General features: G+C 34.4%; 1 protein-coding gene across 1 annotated transcript in view; it reads right to left on the bottom strand.

Moving 5' to 3' along the window:
- Positions 1-15,505, bottom strand: part of CADPS2 (calcium dependent secretion activator 2) — a 539,314-nt gene that overhangs the window by 259,889 nt on the left and 263,920 nt on the right. The window contains exon 7 of the mRNA XM_016213343.2: positions 8,554-8,665. Coding sequence (XP_016068829.2) covers positions 8,554-8,665 — 112 coding nt within the window. The remainder of the gene's footprint in view (positions 1-8,553; positions 8,666-15,505) is intronic.

Here is a 15,505-nt window from a genome sequence, read left to right as displayed (position 1 = left end):
ATCAGGTACATGTTTTGAACTCCATGGGTCCTAAAGAGTTATATATATGGGGTATTCAGTTAAGCATGCTAAATTTGGATAAAATAATGTACTCATAAAAATTTTAACAAAAATGAGACTTATTTTACAGAGAATTCAACTTAACTAGAACTACAAAAATGAGAAAAACTAAAAAAGACATAGTCCATAAACACAAGAGGCGCAAGAAAAAGAAAATTAGACTGACCAGTGAGTAAGAGTTTCTAAGACAGTTTTCCTGCCCAAGGAGACAGATGTTTGAACACTCCACTATTCTGCTTTTCTCTTGTCAAGTTTCAGAAACAAAAATTATGCATATTCTGCTAACTCCTCAGATGAATCTCCTTTGATGCTTAATAAAGTAAACAGAAGAAACAACTTGATGAAAAAGGCAAATATAGGCTAATTATGACTAGCTACATTAAGAAGTAACAAGCTGCTTGAAAGATTAATGGAACAATCAATTCAACAAGGCTAATTTATCTTAATATTAAAAATGTATCTGAAATTAACCACTACCTGCTATTTCCATATAGTATTTACATTTGTAAAAGAAGCATGACTGTCACTTTGAATTATTAGGTATGAATATCTCCAGGTTAAGATATGTTGAATAGAGGTACAGATATTCAAAACGAAAATGAGCGAAATACATAAAATGAAAGCCTTAATTTCAAGAATATTACTACTCTCAAAATGTCTAAGATGTGAGCAAACTTTTAGCTTTTGCTATCTTGAAATATTGTTTAATCAAATTATAAAAAAGAATATGTTCTGGCTCCTCTGCACTGTAAATATATATATATATATATTCTCTGATTTGCATGCTTCTCCATTCTCCGCCCTCAGGGAAGCAGAAGAATCAGCATCCTTCTGTGTGTACTGAGGTGGTACCAAGGCCATGAACTCAGAGTGTATGAACTGACAATAGGTTATTTTTCTAACAGCTGTCAGAAAGAATGTCTTCATAGCAACTTTTAAAACTAAAAAATCATTTGGGAAGAAACATCAAAAATTCATTTTGTACTCAAGAAAACCATTTGGCAAGTTACATACTTAACGAGGAGTACAAAATTCATTCGGAAAGACTCAATGGAAACCGTCTTGTCCACAAATGGATGTCCTGTGGGATCATTATTTAGATTTTTATATGGCTATGTTAGGTAAGCCTTGATTTTTAAGTTTTCTGAGGAAAAATTATCTTGATTATGATAAACCTTAGAGTTTTGGGTGCTTGACTGGTCAACTACTTGCCTGCTAGGACATACCCATCACATAAAAAATTCCCTGTTTTGCCTCTAGGTATTCCCTTAGCACCTGGTGGAGGGTTGGCGACCAATTCAGATGAAAAATCTCCACATGCCACCTCCATTTCCATAAATAAGTATTGGCACCTGCCATCTACAAACAAAATCTGTATGTCAAGCACTTGCCAAAAAACACAATCTTCCACTGCTGATGCCTATCTAACTTTGAGCGATCATTTCACAAAACTATATGCTATGTTAGATTGTTTCTTTTCCTTATTACCAGTTCTAAACGCTCGCTATACTTTAGTATCAGTGTACAGCAGTTCTCAATCTTAAATGTGCATTAGTATCTCCTGAGAAGTGCTTAAAATACTCCTTCCTGGATTCACCCTGAACCAAGTAAAAAAGTGTGAGCCCAGAACTTGAGTCTTTTCAAATACACCCGATGTAGTTATTATGTGCACAGAGAGTTGAGAATCACTTACAGAAATAAAAAGACACTGGCAGCCAGAGAGTACCCTAATAAGATTCAAATCATTGTATGAAATGATGTAAAGTATATTAAATGGCTATGCATAAAATGACTTTAGCTTAAATAATATTTGGTTCCTGCTTTAAGTCATGAAATTAAATTGGCCTACACTCACACCATGATTTCTAACACTGTAGAATTTCCTCATTTTATCAGGGGTTGAGTATAATTTTACTTTTAGGATACAAACTTTGGGGTCAGGTAAGCCAAGTTTAAATCCTGACTCTTGCACTTACTGAGTGGTCTTAACCTCTCCAATTCTCAGTTTCCTTAACTAAACATGGAATGTTACTACTGATCTTAAAGATTAGAATTAAATGGAATTCTGTTTGAATGGTAAGCAGTAATAATAACCAGTAAACCAATACAATGATAGAGAATTGGAACTAGCAATGACAATAGAAAGTTTTTATTTCACCTTGTTCAATTTACAGACAAGGGGTCGAGATCCAGAGAATCAATGCCTCCGGATGACACTTAATAAAAACTCAGTGGAGTAAAACTTACTCAGTAGGGCAAAACTGATTAAATAAGCCTTTTAGAGAGTTGCTCAGGTGAAAACTATTATCTGATATATTTGTTGACGAAAATCCCCAAAATGACTAAACCTGCAATTTCTTTAGTAATTTCCACTATTTAGAATATTAATAAGCTTTATCTTTCCTTGCATTGAGTTACTTTTGAACACAATAATCAGACATACACCCTTACTGGAATTTATTCTAAGGACAAAAACCAAACCAAAACAAAAACTGCAAAGAAATACTGACTTTTACTTTGTAAGCTTGTTGTTGGCTCTGGTACTGGTATGGTATTTCTGAAAGGATTTTGTATGTATTCTAAGACAGAAAAGGAATAAATATATTGATGCTGTAGGGAACCAGTAAACTCATGATTTTTTGTATATATATATTTATATATATACACAAATATATACAAATATATATATATATATATATATATATATTTTTTTTTTTTTTTTTTTCTTAAGCAGAACTGATGATACATAGAATGTTGGTTTCTAAATTCCATTACTACTAAAAGGAACCAGTGCTGATTACAGGCTTAGAACAGGGACAGTACAAGCTGAGTCTGTTAACTCAAGTTCCAGAAAACAAAGACTAATGGAATCATGTTTAATTACCATCACCACTATCAAAAAAAATCTGCCCTTATATGACTCCAGATATGATACAAGTAAAATGAAAAGCAAAAAACATCACAAAGGTAGTGTTTTTCCCAAATATGTTAACCTGAATCCAATCATGACAAAATATAAGAAGACAAACCCAGAATAAAAAACATTCTACAAAATTAGTTTAAACTCTTCAAAAATTTCATTATCATGAAAAAAAAAAAAAAAGATAGAGGTGGGCATTATAAAATGAAGGAGACTAAAGAGTCATAACATCAAATGACCCTGTACTGTATTCTCGATGAGAGGGAATCTAGCTTTTAGACATGTTGGGATAATTAGAGAACTCTGAATGTTGACTATCACATATTAAATCAGTATTAAATTTCCTAGGTGTGATAATAGAATTGAAGTGTAAGAAAATGTTTGTTTCTTAGAAAATATGTTAAAGAGTTTTGAAAAAATATTTAAATAATATTTTAATAACATTTAATTTTTAAAGCCTTATTAATTATAAATCATTTTAAAACCAAGCTTTGCATTTTGAAATACTTTAAGTTTACAGAAAAGTTGCAAAGATGGTATTGAAAGTTCCAAGTTCTGGTATACCTCTGACAATTCCCCCCCCCCCATAATTAACAGCATACACCATGGTACATTTGTTAAAATGATTAAACTTACATTGGTATGTTACAATTAACTAAACCCAGACTCTATTTGGATTCCACCAGTTTTCCACTAATGTCCTCCCTCTGTTACAAGAACCAATCCAGGACACCACACTGCATTTACTTGTCATGTCTCCTCACTCAGTCTTCTCTGATCTATGTGACAGTTTCTTAGTCTTATTTTTCATGACCTTGAGAGTCTTGAAAAACACTGGCCAATTATATGTACAACATCCCACAGTCTGGTTTTGTCTGATTTTTTTCATAATTAAACTGGGTTTATGTTGGGCTTTGGGGAAAGAATATTACAGATGTGAAGTGAGTCCTTCTCATAACATCATATTAGGGGTACATGGTAACTACATGGCATCACTGGTAATGTTAATCTTCATCAACTGGTTAAGGCAGTGCTTGCAGGTTACCTTTTCTTCTTTGGTCACTTAAGTAGCTTCTTTTCTCATCACCCCTTTCAGTGTTGGTATGTCATACCTTTGTAATACAATTAAGTTCATTTGCTACAGTCTGTATTCTATGATGCGATGCTCTTGACACCCCTGGTTCGTTGGTTGGTGGTTGTTGTTGTTGGTGGTGTGTGCATTTTCATACATTAAGTAATTCTTTGTGATGTACAGTTCTATGGGTGTCAGTAAATATGTATAGTCATGCATCAAACACCCAGAACCATACAGAAAGTTCCTTCACCTGTGCACCCCTCTGTAACCAACACTTACCCCTTGATCAATCCTTAGCAAACATTCATCTATTTTCTGTTCCTACAGTTTTGCTCTTTCTACGACAAATCATACAATATACAGTTTTTTGAGTCTGACTTCCTTCACTTGTATTTAAGTTTCATCTATATTGTTGAGTGAATTAATAGCTTTATTGCTGAACAGGATTCCACTGTATGGATATGCCATAGCTTGTTTACCGATTCCTCTGTTGAAGGTCATCTTATTGCTTCTAGTTTTTAGCAATTATGAATAAAGCTGCTATAAACACTGACATATAGGACAAACATTAAATACCTAGGAGGTCAACTGCTGAGTCATATGGTACATCTTTGTTTAACTTTATATTAGACTGGCAAGTTGTATTCTAAATGGCTGTACAATTTTGCATTTCTATCAGTAAAGAATAAGTTTCTATTGTTTTATATCCTGGTCAGCATTTGTTATCATTGGTTTTCTTGTATTTTAACCATTTTAGTAAGTGTACAGTAGTATGTTCTTGTGGTATAAATATATTAAGGGTTCTATTACTCATCTTTCAAATACAAATGCTACATAAAAGTTTAATTTTAAAAGTTCACATCAAAAACGTAGATCCCCAGATATACATTCATAAAATTTTAGACTGTAGATTTCAGATCATATCAGGTATTGTCCTTTAAATTAAAATAAAAGTTGTTATTCTTTCTAAGTATGATAGTAGATAAATAGGAGGCATTACTAATAGCCCTAGCATTCAGAGATGATTACCGATTACACATGTGTTCAGATTATAACACACTCCTAGACCTAAAATTTAAAGCAGGAACAAGTCTGATATGTTTGAAGAACAGATATCAAACCAAGTGTGAAGGAAAGATGATAGTAAGCAAGGTGGCCAAAATAGGAGATGAATTTATAGAGTGAGATATCAGTTCATGTAGAGCAGGGTTCTTAACTGTGAGTGAGTGTCTAAGTTACCAGAAGGCCTTGTTAAAACAGAATGCAGCAATCAACCCTCAGAGTTTATGACCCAGCACATATAGAGTGGGGCCCGATAATGGGCATTTCAAACAATTTTCCAGCCTGCTGATGCTGCTGATCAGGGTCTCACCTTGAGAACCCCTCTTGGGCATGCTGCACTCTGACAAGGAGTCTGATTTTTATTTCAAATAAATGAGAAAACACTGGATGATTTTAAGAACAGACTGATGTGATTTGTTTTGAATTTTAAATGGATAATAGTGACTGAGGTGTGAAAACTAGATCAGAGAGGACAAGATGATAAGTAGGAAGGTAGTAGGCAGCCTAATACTGTAGTATATGTGAGAAATCAGGGTCTCTTGAATTAGGATAAAGGAGATGTTAGGATATGGGTGGATTTAGGATAAATTTAGGAAAAGGCTGACAGAACTTACAAATAGATTGGGTATTAGGATGAAGGAAAGAGAAGCAAAGGGAATGTCAAGGTCATTGACTTAACTGTCTCTACGGAAGACTTCATGGGGTGCTAATCATAAGTTCTATTTCAAAAATATTTAGTTTGAGATATCTGTTAATATACAATGAGATACCAAGTGTTCAGGTCGGATATATAAATATGAAGCTCCAAGGAATAAAAACCAAAAACTGGAAGTCACCCAGCCGGCGTGGCTCAGGGGTTGAGCATTGACCTATGATCCAGGCTATCTTGATTCTCCTCCAGGTCAGTGCACATGGCCCGGGTTGTGGGCCCAGTCACCAGTAGGGTACATGCAGGAAGATGCCGATCAATGATTCTCCCTCATCATTGATGTTTCTCTCTCTCTCTCCCTGTCCCTTCCTCTCTCTGAAATCAATAAAAACATATTTAAAAAAACCAAACTGGAAGTCATTAACACACATGTGATATTTATGGAACCTACTAAGGTTATTAGTTTAGATCAATGGTTCTCAAGCAAGGGTGGTTTTTGCACTCCATCCCGGGTTCATTTGGCATTTAGAGACTTTTTTGATTGTCATAAGGGTGGAAGGGAACTACTGGCATCCACTGAGTGGGATGCTGCTAAATACCATAGAATGCACAGGAGAGCACCCAACAACGAAGAATTATCCTTCTCAAAATATCAATTGTGCTGAGGTTGAGAAACTTTTTAATTATTATTTTATTTTAGTTAATCCTCACCTGAGGATATTTTTTCCATTGATTTTTAAGAGAGAGTTGAAGTGAGGGAGGCGGGGAAGGAGGGAGAAACATTGATGTGAGAGAGACACATCAATTGGTTGCCTCCCGCATGTGTCCTGACAGGCTAGTGATGGAACCTGCAACCTAGGTACATGCCCTTAACTATGAATCGAACCCACAACCTTTCAGTGCAGGGACTGATGCTCTAACCACTGAGCAACACCGGCAAGGGCAAGAGAAACTCTTTTATAGACAGAAAAGTTGTTATTCTTGCATGAAGGGAGCCAGAGAGCATAAGGCCTTTCTTAGAATACAAACTGATTGGAAAATATGCCACTTATGTACACGATTTAAAAATTGCTTAAATATATATTTAGCCAGCTGAAAAATAACTTAAAAGTATCTCAAAATTTATAGCATTAGACTTAAAATACTTGCTATTAGACAGTGAAAAAATAGTTACAAAAGGAAACAAGGTAAAGTTAATATAATAATAGTTCAAATGAAAAACCTGATTCATAAATGCATCAGCCCATGTGTAATCTCCAGGGCTCTTCTGTTATGCTACCTGTACGCTTTTGTTGAATGAATAAATGTAGAAATATACAAGCATGAGTGAACAAACGGCATGGCTTGGCTCTTTTAGGTATTAACAAATATATGCAACACGGAAACAAAAGCGGAAATCTGGAACATGAGTGTGGGTGTAGATTCATAAAATCCTGAGCAATGGAGAAAACTTCATGGTGCAAAGGTCTTAGAGAGGAGGAGGATTTGAAATGAATAAAAATCCCAACTTTTGGGGGAAAATTCCAGAATACACAATGATCCTAGCATCACACAGGCTGTCCATCATCAACAGAAATTTCAAGTGAGATTTGTGAAGGCTTTATCCACGGAAAACATCTGTGAATGTGGTGCTCAGGACTGGGTAAGACAGGTCCACATTACAGACGATAACTAACTTCATGGCCTACTCACTGGGACACAGTTACTTCATGAATAAGATTCAGGTAATTTTCACACAGAAGGTGTTAAGAACACAAATCTGCCCTAATTTTAATGCTCTTACTGTGAGAAGAACATTAGTAAAGTGAAGATATGCTGGAATTAGAGGATTAATATGTTCTAGGTACGAGGAAGTGACTATAAGGCAAAAAATCCCACAATTCAATGTTAAAAGATGGATGAGAAAGACCTTACAGGGAAAATAGGAGAGATAAGAGAGATAAATACATTTAAGAGAGGTTTGTAACTAGGCTAATCACGATAAACAGAAAGAGCAGATGACTCCAAATATAAAGTTGATGCTTTTAACCTAAGGACAGAAATGTTTTCTGTCCTTTTACCAAGAAGTACAAGTTGAAGAGTACATGTACATGAAGAGTACATGTGTGAAAAGAATGACTGAGTCAGTGACTATGATATATATATATTTTAATTTACCTTTATTGTTGCAAGTATTACAGATGTCCCCATTGACCCCCTCCACCTCACCCCCGCCCCCATCCCAGGCCTTCACCACACTATTGTCTGTGTCAATGGGTTATGCATGTATGCATATAAATTTGGTTAATCTCTCCCCACCCACCCCCACCTTCCTTCTAAGATTCATCAGTCTGATCTATGCTTCTATGTCACTGAATCTATTTTGTTCATAAGTTTATTTTGTTCTTTAAATTCCACATATAAGTGAGATTATGTAATACTTGTCTTTCTCTGCCTGGCTTATATCACTTAGCATAATATTCTCCAGGTCTCTCCATACTGTCCCAAAGGGTAAGAGATCCTTCTTCTTTATAGCTGCATAGTATTCTATGGTGTAAATGTCCCACAGCTTTTTTATCCACTCATCTACTGATGGGCACTTGGGCTGTTTCCAGGTCTTAGCTATTGTAAATTGTGACTATGATCTTATATGTACCCCTGACGCACCCAAAGCCTATCACAACACTATGTTATTGACAATTATGCTTAATAAATTAGATCTGTAAGCTGAGCTTCTGGGGAATTACCCTGAATCAAAAGAAGTTAAAATTGTATGACCTCAGACACACACAACTGACTGCAACTCACCCTTCCCAGTTCTTTATCCTCGAGGGCCAGGACTCCAGTGCTTTCTGTGAAGAGTTTTACTTTGACCACAGGCCTCGGATGGGTAGTGGTGAAATCTCCTTGAGTTCCCCATCTGCAAAGAAGTAACAAAAATTTTCTTTGAAATGCATTATTTTTTTTCCAGACAAATGTGTCTCCTTAGAAGACATATTTAGCAACAGGAATCTTTTGTGGCTCAATGAGAGTTTTATCTTTGCTTTGTTTCTGACAGATGGCTCAATCAAGAAGGAAAATAACAATAAGCTTTACAGCTTGTAATAATTATTCAGCTGTTCTGAAGATTAGTGCGTCACAATACAAAACTAGTGCGAGATAAGAATTTAGGTTAAGGCAAAACGTTACAGATTTGTATTTACTCAAATACAAATTCAACACCACTTTTGTGGATGGCTAGGGAAACTGCTAAGGATTTATTCACCTAAGAGGTAGTCTCCCAGAAGAAGTATTTTTGCATACTGAGGATTTTACTCCATCTCGTCTTGAAAACTCCTTACTAGATATTTTATTTATATTTTAAAAAGTTAACTATCTCAAGCCTATTACTTTACATGATTTTTGAAAGTTCTGGTCAAGGGGAAAGAAATACGCATTATAAAAATCAGTATTTTTCTGTTAATTTCCCAGTACAGTCTCCTAAGAAAAGGATAAGTCTGTTAACATCTGGCTTTTCAAGTCATCATCATACAATAGCATGTTTTCTTGGCTTATCTTTTAATTAATAGTATCTCATCTTTACCACACACCAATTTATTCTAGTATATTTACAAACTTAACTGGCACACAGCTGATATTAAAAAAATTTTACCCGTAACTCTCAGAGATCACAGGCATGAGATTTGGTACAGCATGAAGAAAATGCCATTGGGAAAAATATACATAAAAGAAAGAGAAAGTGAGATTTAACAAAATATATATATATATTTTAATATCTTTATTGATTTCAGAGAGAGGAAAGGAGAAGGAGAGAGAGAGAGAGAAAGAGAGAGAGACATCAATGATGAAAGAGTCATTGATCGGCTGCCTCCTGCATGCCCCTGCTGGGAATCAAGCCTGCAACCTGGGCATGTGCCCTGACCGGGAATCGAACCCCGATCGACTGGATCCTAGGTTGATGCTCAACTGCTGAGCCACGCCTGGCCAGGCACGAAGTAAAAATTTCTGTTAAAAATAAATCTCCAAATAAAAGTATCAATTTCTTATATTGTTTATATGGTTTAAAAAATAATTTAGCACTTTTATGGGACTATCTACATTTACTTTAAAATCCTTATTCAGAAAGCTTGAGGAACACAGAAAACTGAGGAAAAGCAAGGGTAATAAAAATTAAACAAATAAGTGTGATGACTTCCTGTCCAACACAGTTAGATCACAATATGTGTACAGTAAACCCGCGGCCATTTCAATGACTGAAGAAATAGCTTCCAGATACAGTTTGACCTTTTTAAATTAGAGTCATATGCCAGAGGAAAGAGAGAGATTCAATTAGGATGGGAAAGCAGCTTAATTTCCATTTTACACTTCTAGAAGGAGTTAGCAAATAATCTTTTGCCGTTTCATAGAATTAAGATGGTCTGAGATAAAGTAGAGCTAAAATAGGAGTAAAAATAAGAATAGATACAAAACCAAAATAAGGGAGTAGAGAAAAATTCTCAATTTAGTGTGTAGAATCTTAAGCCTCGAATGCAGTGAGGCAATCTGGATGAGAGCTCTGAGTCTATTCCCATGACCTATCCTTCTTCATTTGGTATCATGTAAAATTTGGAAAACTAACCCACAGAGACATTTTCTTATAATTGCATTATATATAATAATATTTATAATATATATAAAATATTCCAAAATATGTATGTGTATAACTTTTCCATTAGTACTTGAGGGGAAAAAAAATATTCTCCATTGTAAGCAGAATGTTGTATATAAGTCAAGCCACAATCAAGCTTTTTAACTGTGCTGTTTAAATCTCTATTTTATCTTTATGGATTTTTATGGTATCCTTTATACAGTAAGGTAGAAGTATTACAATCTCCCACCAAGAGAGAAATTTTGTATATTTCTTTGTGTATTTTTCAACTTTTGTTGTCTATTTGATAATGTAAAAATGTTCAAGAGCAACCATGTTCTTTGAATATGAACTGTTTGTCTTTTCCAATCCCAGGGCCATGGTTATTTTTCAATGGAAAGAACTAACATACGTTAGGAAGGGTGAAATTAGAGACATATGCCAGAGGTACAGACCAGCTTACAGGAGTCACACAAATAACCTAATCAGCACATTGCAAATATACAGTAATTTATTAGAAAATGAAGAGCTAAAATTTACAGGAAGTCATTAGTAATTTAGAACTTGGAAGGAGTCCAGGATGTCCATTACTAAAACCAATATGCCAATGAGGACAGGAAATAGGTGCATATCACAGGACCCAGTAGGTACCCTACAAGGATACGTCTACCTACAAGGTATGAAACCTGAGTGAAGAGCAAGAGAGACTAATGGCCAGCTCCGGTGAAGAAGGCTTCAACAATGTGCTCTCAGATGGGGAGAAGATAGGGTACAAGGATACTGGCAGATCCTAGCTATAACAGACTAAGCTTTTATTGACATTTGCCAAAAATGTGCAGTTTTAAAGAGGTACATAAATATAAATAGGGTGGTACTTAATAGTCCCTATAAACATTCCAGGCTACAAACATAAACTAACATCACTTTGACAGTTTCTCCTGTGAAAAATAAAAGTTAAAAAGGCATAAGTATAGTTAGAAAATGCTTATGAATTTCTATAATGAATGAATTAAAAACCTAAGTCCTTCTCCCTCCAGCCCCCAAAAAGGCAAGGGAAAGAGGGAAGACGATAACATGCCTATCTTCAATATTCCCCAAGATCTTTCCTTGTTTTCTACTTAACTGACATGTTTAAACACTTTCAGGAATTAATACCAGCAATTATCTTCCTACTCTTTTCTCTGTATTATGTGATAAAAGAATACATTACCCTTGCTGTCAATTTTCTTTGACTCAAAATACATTGCCTTTTTCTATTTCTATTTATGTATTATTGATGAAGATTCAGACTTCCTCTGTAAATCTTCAGGTGAATAAAATATCTACAAAGTACCTTTACGAGAACAGCAGGACTTCCTGGCTATGAAAACACTGGGTAGTTCAAATACCAACTGAAATAACTAACGTTAATTATGTGTTTGCTACTAAATATACTGGAAATTTATCTCAGGAGCCAAAATATATGTTCATGTCTACTGATCCAGTAAGGCTATTTCTAGGATTTTATCCTAACAAAGTAATCATGAGTATTGAAAAGACAGTAAACAGGAACATTTTCACTGTAGTATTATGTATAACAGCAAAAACAAGCAACTAATATTATGGGAATGGTTATGTAAATTATGTGGCATACAATGGAATATTTTGCTGCTTCTTATAATGCTGGTTGTAAAGGTGATGTAAAATCATACGTGATGTAAGAATCAAAGAACTTATATGCATAAATGCATAACTAATAGACACACACAATAGTATGGGGAAGTCCTGGAGTAGGGCAGATGTGGGGTGGAGGGGATCAATGGGGTGGGAAGGGGACATCTGTAATACTTTCAACAATAAAGATAAATTTAAAAAAGAGGGCACAAAGCTGAATGTGAACCTTTTATTCTTTCAAAAAAAGCTATTACCTCATCACTATTCTAGTGTCAGCAACCACAGTCTCTATCCTCTTGAAATGCACATTCTAATGCAAAATTATAGATAATAATTTTATTATTATATCCAGGAGCATATCTCCCTCCCACCCTGGCCTTGCATTCTTTATTCTTCCTGTTAGCAGTTTATTTTCTTTCATCATTGCTCCTTCCCCCACATCACACATCATAAATAAAGCCTGATCAATAGGCTTTGTTTCCCTTACTCTTAACAGTTGGATACCTCCCACGGCCTCTCAGAGTATCTACAGAACTAGATTTAAATTGCAACCTGAAAGGATTTGCAAAAATTACTAGCATATTTGTTTTAAAGTATGTTGAAAATCATGCACAGTAAAAAAAATTATTTCAAAACCATTCAAATCCCTTAACTCAAAATTCTTCTTGTGAATATATATAATGCATTAATGACTGCAGAAGCCAAAAACAGAAAAATAGCAGGCTCAACCTACATGCCCTGTCTATGACCAGCACTGGAAAATTAAATAAGGTGTATCAAACTTCAAAAATTATTTCACCCATCTCTATATCCTTTTATCCATCCAACTGTTTGACTGGCATTGGGAAAGGGTGGGCATTCAAAAAAATCAAGATGACAGATCCTGTACTAAATGCACTCAGACTGTTAGGGAAGACAGACATGTAAGTTCATAAATATACATAATAAATCACATCATACAGAATTAAATAGGGTTCTAAATAGCATTTCTTAATTACTTCTGAGATGGAGCACTTTTTCTTTCCTAGTCATCTGCATCTCACTTATGACATCTTTTTATTACTGTTGTCGATTTATCTATTAGCAGACTTTCTTTTAATCAATGATCTTACAAAACTCCATATAAGATAAAGACATTTACTGTTTCTGATACATATGGTAAATACTGTCATACCTGGCTATTTTCTATGTAACTCTTACTTATGGCTTTTTAAAATGGATAGTTTAAAAATATTAGGTAGCACAGTTCTATCAATTTGATTTATAGTGTCTGATTCTGACATCCTAAAGTCTCTCCTTAACCAATAATTATATGAATACATGTATTAACCTGTATTTCTAACACATTTCCAGTTTAAATCTTTGCATTGTTTGAAATTTAATAGTGATATTAAATGGCAGTTTCATTTAATTCTTCATCTATACCAATCTCATTTGGCTTAGAAGTCAAATGTATAATATCTCATAAACTTGGGTGTGTTTTTGAATTTTCAGTCCTAAAGATTTATCTCCTGAGCTGTGCTATACTATTTGAATTATTGTAGCATTATTAGATATGATAATGCCAGTTAGAACAAATAGGAAATAGATATTTTGAACTTACTATATTTCTATTCAAGAAAAACGGAGATCTCTCCATTTATTAAAATCTCTTCTAACATTCCTTAGCTAGGTCTTAAACTTTTTTCTTCTTCTAGGTTAGGTCCTATATTTCTAATCTAGTGATTGTTTTTCCAAATGCTTTATTCACCATATTACCATAATTCTATTACAAAGATGGAATTATTAAAATAATCAAATAACAACGACATATAATTCCAAGTACATCACTAATTTTGTAATAGAAAACATGAAATAAGGGGATCTAACTACAGGGGTAAAAATGAAAGTCTTTAAAGAATTACATAAAATTATTAAGATTTTTGATGCTCTAGTTATTTTAACAAACAATCCAACTATAAATTATTTTCATAATTTAGGCATTTTAAGGACTAACATGATGTAACATTTATCCAAAATATTTGCCTCAATAAAAACTTTGGTTTATAACTTAAATATCTAAGCACCAGATATTTGGTAGCACTGATTTAGATATTCTCTTGGGAAAGTAAAAAATCTTTCCAAGTTTTTTGCAATTGATTTCAAATAGGTCCAAGTTCTCTTTCTGCTGTCATATAAGGGATTTGCCCAAGAAAATGAATTGGATTCACCCAATTCAAGTTAAACAGTCGGGACTGTAAGTTATTTTCAATTACTCATGTTTGCTGACAAAGCAGATGGGCATTCTTCACAAGCTCTTTAAGAGGGGCCAAGAGGGAATAAAGATTCTTGACAATGGGATGCACTGAGTTGATAAGAAACGCTGGATGGCCCACGTCCTCAGGAGTGTCAGACAGTATCATCTGCAGCTGTGTGCCTACTTGAGCACTGGATCCCAGGGGAATGTGACTGGTTAGCTGAGGGCACATAGCTGTGGCCCTGCTCGTGCAGCTACCTTGATGCTGGTGAGCTTTAATATGTTTTAGTTCCCTGAATCTGTTCGTCTACTATCAGTCATTGTTCTGCTCATGATGGCCATTAATACTCTAAAACCATTCTGAAACAAATGTGCATGTAAAACAGGTACATTAATAGGACTTGTAAAATATACCAAGACTTCACTATTATGCAAATACAGGACTATTGCTTTTTAATTGAATAATTTAAAATTGGGAATTAAGTTTAAAAAGAACTATTAAGAGCCTGATTATTAATTATATAAGTGAAAATTAAAAATAAAACACTGAAAACACTTTAAAAACAATGTTAAACACTGTAAAATATAGCATTTTTTAAATATAGCATTTCTGATTGATATGAGCAATTAAGACAGTCATTCATGTAAAGCTTTTTCTAAGTAGAAGACACTTTTGGAAGAGCAGCTTTTGATATTTGAAAATTTTGATTTCTAAGTCATTTCCTAGGGCCCAAGTATACTTAGAGTTTTATCAAAAACTGACGGACTTAAGACAAAGATTAAGGGAATGTTGAAGAAAACTACAATTTTCATGGGAATGTAGACGGCTAGAGATACATCATTTACTATGGTCAAAACTACAAGAGGTGAAGGGACCTATTGGAAAAATTCAAATGTCTGATTCCAATATGATGCTGAAAATTCAGGTCTAGACTTTTGCTAAAAGGCTGCGAATGAAAATACAGATTTGAGAATTATTAACATAGAGACACTAGTAGAAGCAACAAGAATGAATGAGCTTGTGAAGGGTGACCACTAAAATTCCATGATGGTAGGGATTTGTATCTTACAAGTCCAGACCTATATGTGTATATATATTCTTGTGTGTGTGTACCCAAATGCGTATTTATTTTAAATAAATGGGTTATTCAAATTGCTCTATAACATATTCTTATATCACACTATGTATTGTTTCTCTTATGTATCAGTAAATGGATTTAGATAATTCTTTTTAAGATCTTATG

Source organism: Miniopterus natalensis, chromosome 10, assembly GCF_054644295.1.
Source record: "Miniopterus natalensis isolate mMinNat1 chromosome 10, mMinNat1.hap1, whole genome shotgun sequence".
In the NCBI taxonomy this organism is placed as follows: Eukaryota; Metazoa; Chordata; class Mammalia; order Chiroptera; family Miniopteridae; genus Miniopterus; species Miniopterus natalensis.
Note: the sequence above shows the minus strand (reverse complement) of the source record. Positions and strands in the feature narration are given on the sequence as shown.